Source organism: Suncus etruscus, chromosome 11 (genome assembly GCF_024139225.1).
Source record: "Suncus etruscus isolate mSunEtr1 chromosome 11, mSunEtr1.pri.cur, whole genome shotgun sequence".
In the NCBI taxonomy this organism is placed as follows: domain Eukaryota; kingdom Metazoa; phylum Chordata; class Mammalia; order Eulipotyphla; family Soricidae; genus Suncus; species Suncus etruscus.
Window position 1 is genome coordinate 65,520,140 of NC_064858.1, and position 9,211 is coordinate 65,529,350.

At 41.5% G+C, this 9,211-nt stretch overlaps 1 protein-coding gene across 1 annotated transcript; it reads right to left on the bottom strand.

The window, feature by feature from the left end:
* Positions 1-247: 247 nt before the first annotated feature.
* LOC126022098 (splicing factor 1-like) lies at positions 248-1,971 on the bottom strand. Its single transcript, XM_049782953.1, is given in 4 exon segments — positions 248-475; positions 692-932; positions 934-968; positions 970-1,971. Coding segments are annotated over 4 exon segments (1,422 nt in total). The 5' UTR covers positions 1,966-1,971; the 3' UTR covers positions 248-325.
* Between the last annotated feature and the right edge of the window lie 7,240 nt (positions 1,972-9,211).

Here is a 9,211-nt window from a genome sequence, read left to right on the forward strand (position 1 = left end):
GCCCAAGGCACACCCCTAACTAGCCTGACTGGAGTGGCCGAAGCCTGTGTGGAAAACCATTTGTTCCCCTCTCCTTGGAAAGAAGAACGAGGAATGGAGAAAGGAAAAGGTATCTAATTGCAGCAGAAGACCGGGAGAGCATCTCCTTGGACGGAGTCTGAAGAAAGGAAGAGATAAGAAATAACAAAGGAGTGCGGGGCCAGTGGCGCAATGGATAACGCGTCTGACTACGGATCAGAAGAAATAACAAAGGAAAAAAGAAAACAATTAATAAAAATGTCACGATATGGAGCCAGCGTGTTCCGATTCCGTCCACAAAAATAACTCAGGCTGCTTTGCCGAACCATCCTGTCCACCAGGGGCGCTGCTGAGGCTGTCTGCCTGGAAGGGTCACCAATGGGCGCGGAAAGCCATCGCTGCCGCAGGGAGGGATCTTTGCTGCCATGGCAAGGGGGTAGTGGAAGCCATACTGCTGCTGGGCGGCTGGTCGGAGGAGGCTGCTGCTGCTGCTGCTGCTGCTGCTACTGCTGCTGCTGCTGCTGCTGCTGCTGCTGCTGCTGCTGCTGCTGCTGCTGCTGCTGCTGCTGCTGCTGCCATGGGGGAAGCGAGCCAGAGGGAGGGGGCGGGGGCTGCCCAATGGGAGGAGGTGGCGGTGGCGGCATCATGCCCATAGGCCACGGGGGCATCATACCTTTTCCTTGATGCGATAGACCCCAACCAGGTACTGATCTATTGGAGGAGGGCCATGGTGCCCAGGCGGGTGGGGGTCCTGGTTCATCGGTGGCGGAGGTGGCTGCATCCATGGAGGTAGTGGTCCATTCGGGTTGTGCTGCATGGGGTGTCCACCGTGCCCACCTGTCAGGCTAAGTAACGGGTGTGGAAAACTGTGCGGGCCACCTCCAGGACCCCCCGGGCCACCTCCATGCATGCCCATACGGTCGACTGTTGGAAGGACTGGAATTCATCCACAGCAGGGCGGCTCTGAGTGGTAGACATGAGAGACGGTGGAGGAGGGTTGTTGGCGGGAGCAGCAGGTCGAGGTGCACTGGCCAGAGGTGTGGTCGCTGGGCCAGAAGTAGAGCCCACAGATGCTGGGACAGGTGCTTCCCCCAGTTCAGCCATGAGGGACAAATATTCTTTATCCATCCGTGCTTTATCCTGAGCTGATTGGGGGTCTCCAGGCCTTTGGAATTTACAGTCGGAAGCAATGTGGCCGGCCCCTCCGCACTTGGTGCACACCGTAGTATTGGTAATGCTGCGAGTCTCTGAGCTTTGCCAGGGTCTTAAGATCCTGTTATCGTCTTCCCAAAGGGTCCCATTCAAGCGAGCTAACTCCCGAAGGTGCATCTTCCGGAGGTCATTCTGGTCCTCAGGGGTCTCAATCCCCTGCTTTAGAATGTTTCTGATCTGTTCTACCGCTTTCTTCACATTCTCCATGGTGTTGGCAGTAACCAGAGCATGAAGTGGCTCATTTTCCCCAGGCAACATCTGGCCATCTTTGCGCCCCACTTTCCCTTCTTTCACAGACCCTTTCCCCCGGATCATGATCTTGGCGTTGCATTCTTTCTCTATGTTCTTCAAGGTGTTCCCTCTGGGCCCAATGAGCAAGCCCACAAAGTTGATTTCTGGATATTCATCTTGTGGAATCATTACTTTATCACTCACACGTGTTGCTGGTGGTTTGTAATCTGCAGGCGGCTTGAAGTCAGGGTTGAGTGCAACCATTTCCGTGATGAGGTTGTGCCGCTCCTCCTCGAGTTTTTTGCTGGTACGAAACTCTCGGGTGTTGAGCCGCTTCCCCTCACTATTGTAGATGGGCTCAGGGGAAGGGGACCTGTCCTCAGGGTTAGGGGGCATGCCCAGGTCTCCTGTGCGCAGTTTACGAGTCAGGTCTTCTATCTGCAGTTGCACTATATAAGCTCTCTCTTGTTCCGGAGTGAGTCCAGGAGGAATAACTGTGGGCATTCCTGGAATCAGAACCTTCATGGGGTCCAGGAACCTTTCACGGAGAGAGAAGCATGAGCACGAGTGGACGAATATGAAATATGAAATAAATGAAACCACACAAAATACATTGTATGGGGACCTTCGCCCAAGGGCAAGAGACAAATTTATTTTTCAGCCGATGATATTTTATAAAGAGAGATTCTGGAATGCAGGGTGTTCTCAAAGAGCAGGAGAGCGAAACAAGCCTTAATTAACTTATTAGAAGACCATTCTTCAAGAGAGAAAGAGCTCTGCTGGAGGGCATCGAAACCAGAGCCAGAAATGTTTTTGGTTTAGCAAAAAGCAGGTTTTTCAAGAAACCAGGAGGAGAGAGGCAGAGATTTTTTTGGATGTCTATGTAGTAGCCGCAAAATAGATTTTAGGGGGGACGAAAATAATTGTTTACCATCATAGAGCTAGACTTAGAAAAACAAGCTGTTGGCACGATGTTATGCAAACTACCCAGCAGGGGACTTTTGGCGGGCTTTTGGCACTGACATTTCTTTGTCTGCAGAAGAGCTCAGGCTGGATTTCTATAGTGGCCAAATAGAAAGAAAAATGTAATGTTACAGTCAGGTTGGAATTACCACCAATAATCCACGCAAAGGGCCCTTTGCAAATATTTTTTTTAGAGGAAGCCACTGCACCAGGGAAGGAACAAACCACGTCTGGTGCATGCTTTCCTTAAATGGGATGTAACATTCCATCTCTTTTTTTCTTTTTCTTTTTTTTTTAAATAATTATCTTTATTGAAACACCATGATTATAAATATGATTATAGTTGTATGATTACAGTCATGTAAAGAACATCCCCCTTCACCAGTGCAACACTCCCACCACCAATTTCCCAGATCTCCCTCCTCACCACCCCCCCCACACCTGTACTCGAGACAGTCTTTCTACTTCCCTCATTCATTCACATTTTTATGATAGTTTTCAGTGTAGTCATCTCTCCAACTGTACTCATCACTCTATGCGATGAGCATCATGTCATGAGCTGCCTCTACCACTCTCATATCTCTTGTCTCTAAGATAGTATTAAAAATGTCTTTCATTTTTCTTAAAGCTCATAGATGAGTGAAACCATTCTGGTTCTTTCTTTCTCCATCTGACTTACTTCACTCAGTATAATAGATTCCATGTACATCCATGCATGATTTCATTTCTCCTGATGGCTGCATAGTATTCCATTGTGTATATGTACCACAGTTTCTTTAACCACTCATCTGTTGAAGGGCATCTTGGTTGTTTCCAGAGTCTGGCTATTGTAAATAGCGCAGCAATGAATATAGGTGTAAGGAAGGGATTTTTGTATTGTATTTTTGTGTTCCTTGGGTATATTCCCAGGAGTGGTATAGCTGGATCGTATGGAAGCTCAATTTCCAGTTTGTGAAGGAATCTCCATATCGCTTTCCATAAAGGTTGTACTAGACGGCATTCCTACCAGCAGTGAAAAAGAGTTCCTTTCTCTCCACATCCCCGCCAGCACTGCTTGTTTTCTTTTTCTTTTTCTTTCTTTTTTTTTTTTTTGTGATGTGTGTCAATCTCAGTGGCATGAGGTGGTACCTCATAAGTAGTTTTGATTTGCACCTCCCTGACGATTAGTGATGTTGAGCATCTTATTATGTGCCCTTTGGCCATTTGCCTTTCTTCTTTTTCAAAGTGTCTGTTCATTTCTTCTCCCCATTTTTTGATGGGGTTACTTGTGTTTTTCTTGTATAGTTCTGCCAGTACCTTGTAAATTTTGGATATTAGTCCTTTATCTGATGAGTATTGGGTGAATAATTTCTCCCACTCAGTGGGTGGCCTTTGTATTCTGGGCACTATTTTCTTTGAGATGCAGAAGCTTCTCAGCTTAATATAGTCCCATCTGTTTATCTCTGCTTCCACTTGTTTGGAAAGTGCTGTCTCCTCCTTAAAGATGCCTTTAGTCTCAATGTCCTGGAGTGTTTCACCTACATGTTGTTCTATATACCTTATAGTTTCAGATCTGATATCAAGGTCTTTAATCCATTTGAATTTTATCTTTGTACATGGTGTTAGCTGGGGGTCTAAGTTCACTTTTTTGCAAGTGGCTAACCAGTTGTACCAATACCACTTGTTCAATAGGCTTACCTTGCTCCATTTAGGATTTCTTGCTCCCTTATCAAGAACTAGGTGGTTATATGTCTGAGGAACCTTCTCTGAGTACTCAAGCCTATTCCTCTGATCTAAGGTTCTGTCTTTCTTCCAATACCATGCTGTTTTTATAACTATTGCTTTGTAATACAGCTTAAAATTGGGAAAAGTAATGCCTCCTATATTTTTTCCCAAGGAGTGCTTTAGCTATTCGAGGTTGTTTATTGTTCCAAATGAATTTCAAAAGTGTTTGATCCACTTCTTTGAAGAATGTCATGGGTATCTTTAGAGGAATCGTGTTAAATCTGTACAATGCTTTTGGAAGTATTGCCATTTTAATGATGTTGATCCTGCCAATCCATGAGCAAGGTATGTGTTTCCATTTCCTCATGTCCTCTCTTATTTCTTGGAGCAGTGTTTTATAGTTTTCTTTGTATAGGTCCTTCACATCTTTAGTCAGGTTGACTTTAAGACATTTGAGTTTGTGTGGTACTAATGTGAATGGGATTGTTCTCTTAATGTCTATTTCATCCCTGTCATTATTAGTGTATAAAAAGGCCATTGATTTTTGTGTGTTAATTTTGTAGCCTGCCACATTGCTATATGAATTTATTATTTCTAGAAGCTTTTTGGTAGCGTCTTTACGGTTTTCTAAGTAGAGTATCATGTCATCTGCAAACAGTAAGAGATTGACTTCTTCCTTTCCTATCTGGATTCCCTTGATATCTTTTTCTTGCTTAATCGCTATAGAGAGTACTTCCAGTGCTATGTTAAATAGGAGTGGTGAGAGAGGACAGCCTTGTCTTGTGCCAGAATTTAGAGGGAAGGATTTTAGTTTATCTCCATTGAGGATACTATTTGCCACTGGCTTCTGGTAGATAACTTTAACTATATTGAGAAGGTTCCTTTTATTCCTATCTTGCTGAGAGTTTTGATCAAGAATGGGTGTTGAACCTTATCAAATGCTTTTTCTGTGTCTATTGATATGACGATATGATTTTTATTTTCTTGTTGTTTATGTTGTGTATTATGTTGATAGATTTATGGATGTTAAACCAGCCTTGCATTCCTGGGATGAAATCTACTTGATTAAAGTGAATGATCTTCTTGATGAGGCACTGGACCCTGTTCACCAGGATTTTGTTGAGAATCTTTGCATCTGTGATCATCAGGGATATTGGTATGTAATTTTCTTTTTTGGCAGCATCTCTATCTGGTTTTGGTATTAAGGTGATGTTGGCTTCAAAAAAGCTATTTGGAAGTGTTCCTGTTTTTTCAATTTCATAAAAGAGCCTGGCCAGGATTGGTATTAGTTCCTCTTGAAAGGTTTGAAAGAATTTATTCGTGAATCCATCAGGGCCTGGGCTTTTGCTTTTGGGCACGTTTTTATTACATTTTTAATTTCCTCAATAGTTATTGGGGTGTTTAGATATGCTACATCTTCTTTATTCAATCGTGGAACGTTATATGAGTTCAAAAAATTATCCATTTCTTCCAGGTTCTCATATTTAGTGGCATAGAGTTTCTCAAAGTATTCTCTGAATACTCTTTGAATCTCTGCAGTATCTGTAGTGATCTCCCCCTTTTCATTTCTAATATGCATTATCAAGTTTCTCTCTCTCTTGCTTTGTGAGTTTTGCCAATGGTCTATCAATCTTGTTTATTTTTTCAAAGAACCAACTTCTGCTTTCGTTGATCTTTCGGATTGTTTTTTGGGTTTCCACTTCGTTGATTTCTGCTCTCAGCTTTATTATTTCCTTCTGCCTCCCTATTTTTGGGTCCTTTTGTTGAGCACTTTCTAGTTCTATTAGCTGTGTCATTAAACTACTCAGGTAAGCTCCTTCTTCCTTCCTGATGTGTGCTTGCAAAGCTATAAATTTTCCTCTCAGTACTGCTTTTTTCTGTGTCCCATCAGTTCTGATTGCGTCTTTATTGTCATTTGTTTCCAGGAACCTTTTGATTTCCTCCTTGATTTTATTTCAGACCCACTGGTTATTCAGTATAAGGCTGTTTAATTTCCAGGTGTTAATTTTTTCTTCTGTGTCCCTTTGTAGTTCACATCTAAATTCAGAGCCTTGTGTTCAGCAAAGTTATCCTGCAAAATTTCTATCTTTTTTATTTTATGGAGGTATGTTTTATGTGCCAGCATGTGGTCTATCCTGGAGAATGACCCATGTACATTGGAAAATAATGTGTATCCAGGTTTCTGAGGATGGAGTGTCCTATATATATCCACTAGGCCTCTTTCTCCATTTCTCTTTTCAGGTCTAGTATATTTTTGTTGGGTTTTCATTTGGTTGACCTATCAAGTGTTGACAAGCCTGTGTTGTGGTCTCCCACAATTATTGTGTTATTATTGATATACTTCTTCAGATTTGTCAACAATTGTATTAAATACTTTGCTGGACCCTCATTGGGTGCATATTTGTTTAGGAGAGTGATTTCTTCCTGCTGTACAAATCCCTTGATTTGTATATGATATCCATTTTTGTCCCTTACAACTTTTCTGAGTATAACGTTTGTGTCATCTGATATTAGTATGGCCACCCCCTCTTTTTTAAGGGTGTTGTTTGCTTGAATGATTTTCCTCCAGCCTTTGATTTTGAGTCTATGTTTATTCTGACTATTCAGGTGTGTTTCTTGTAGACAGCAGAAGGTTGGCTTCAGTTTTTTGATCCATTTAGCCACTCTGTGTCTCTTAATGGGTGCACTTAGTCCATTGACATTGAGATAAATAATTGTCATGGGATTTATTGCCATCTTTGTGTAGAAGTTTGGTGTGTTTTTTGTTCTATCTTGTTTTTAGAGTAGATTTTTTAGTTTCTCTTTTAAGGCTGGCTTTGAGTCTGCAAAGTTTTTGAGCTGTTGTTTATCTGTGAAGCCATGTATACTTCCTTCAAACCTGAAAGTGAGTTTTGCTGGGTGCATTATTCTTGGCGAAGCATTTATTTCATTGATTTTTGTCACTATATCCCACCAGTGCCTTCTGGCCTTGAGTGTTTCTGGTGACAGGTCTACTTTCAATTTTAAGGATGCTCCCTGGAATGTAATTTACCTTTTCGATCTTGCTACTTGCATTATTCTATCTCTATCTGTGGGATTCATCATTTAATCTAGGATGTGTCTTGGGGTGTTTCTCCTGGGGTCTTTTTTAGCTGGTACTCTTCAGGCATGCAGAATTTGGTCACATGTTTCCTTTAGTTCTGGTAGTTTCTCTGTGATGATGTTCTTGACTATTGATTCTTCCTGGAGATTTTCTTCTTGGGTCTCTGGGACTCCAATGATTCTAAAGTTGTTTCTGTTGAGCTTATCAAAGACTTATATTTTCATCTGCTCATATTCTTTGAGTAACTTTTCTATAGTCTGATCCTTTGATTTAAGGCTTTTTTCCAATCTCTTCTGCTGTGTAAAGTTGTTATGCATCTCATCTTCCAGCACACTAATTCTATCCTCAGCTGCTCTTAACCTGTTGGAAAGTTCATCCATTATGTTCTTCAGTTCATCTACTGAGTTTTTCAGACCTGTTATTTGACCTGATATTTCAGTTTGGAGTTTTCTGATTTCTATCTTCATATTCTCTTGATTTTTATTAGTGATTTGATTTATGCTTTCTTTGAGTTCTGTGAGCAACCTTCATATTTCTTCTCTAAACTCCATTTCTAAAAGACTGCTTAGGTGGTTGGCCATTGTTGGGTCATCAAAGTTTCCATCTTCATTCTCTATGGCTGAAGTTGGTCTGCGTAATTTCCCCATTTTCACGCCCTCAGGGATTAATGCCTGAGAAGATAAAAGTTCCCAGGTTGAAGCAAGCTGGGGGAGGCCCCAAAATGTCTGCCGAGCCTAAGCGGCCCAGCAGTCAGCTTTAACCGTAACTCCAGCCTGAAAACCCTCATCTCAGCCAAGGCAAGCCGTCAGGAGATGAATGCCAGAGAAGATCAAAGTTCCCAGGTTGTGACAAGCCCGGGGAAGCCCCAAAATGTCTGCCTAGCTTAAGAGGCCCAGCAGAGTTTGTCTTATCCACAAGTCTGGCTGGAAAGACTCTTTTTTTTCTTATGCCTATGCAAAGGGAACAGTGCCATATTCCATTGTTGGTGCTTTTGAGAAAAAGTATGACTAGCTTCACATTCTTTGCCCTGTTTGTGACCTGGGCTTTATTCCAAGCAGGACTTTTTATTATTATTATTATTATTATTATTATTATTATTATTATTATTAGGATCACACCTGTTGATGCTCAGGGGTTACTTCTGGCTATGCACTCAGAAATCGCTCCTGGTTTGGGGAACCTTATGGGACACTGGGGGATCAAACCGTGGTTTGTCCTAGGCTAGCACTTGCAAGGCAGATGCCTTACCTCTAGTGCTACTGCTCCAGCCCCAGAAATTTTTCTTCTAGAATTTCATACCAAGCAGAACCAAAAGAAGTGAAATTAACATATATATATAAGATAAAATAAAAAATAAGAAATGATAAAAACATAAAAAATTAAGATTAACTACATAATTTTAGCTCATCTTTATAAAAATTTAGCATGTTCCACAAAGGGAAATGAAGGTCTGTCCCCTGTGTTCAATGGTCCTATTTTATTACAATTCCCATTATTTCAGGACACCACTCAATATCTTCTGGTTAATTATAACTTTTTCATGAGTGAATTTTGCTTTTGGCAGGGTGATACTGAACCAGCCTGATTGTTCCACTTGGACTTTTCTTCCTCATAACTCTACAGGGCTACAGGGCATCTGAGATTGTAAGTGCAGAAGAACACATTAAAATATTTTTAAACATTTCTAAAACTGCACACAACTCCACCAACTGTGCTAAAGTATAATCAGTGGAGATTGTGGTGGCTACATCATTAAGCAGATAGGCAGCTTTCCCATTGGACGACCTGTCAGTGAAAATAGTGCTTACTGACATTACTAATAGGAGAGGATCGTGTTCAAATTGGAAAAATAGAAATATTCATCTAAAAAAATTGTATGAACTTATTTGCTAGATAATGATTACCAATGTCTCATTTAAAAGAGGCACATTCCAAAGGCCCATCATTTATATTCTGTATTAGCCAGTTTAGATGCTGTTTATTACAAGGTCACATAAGATA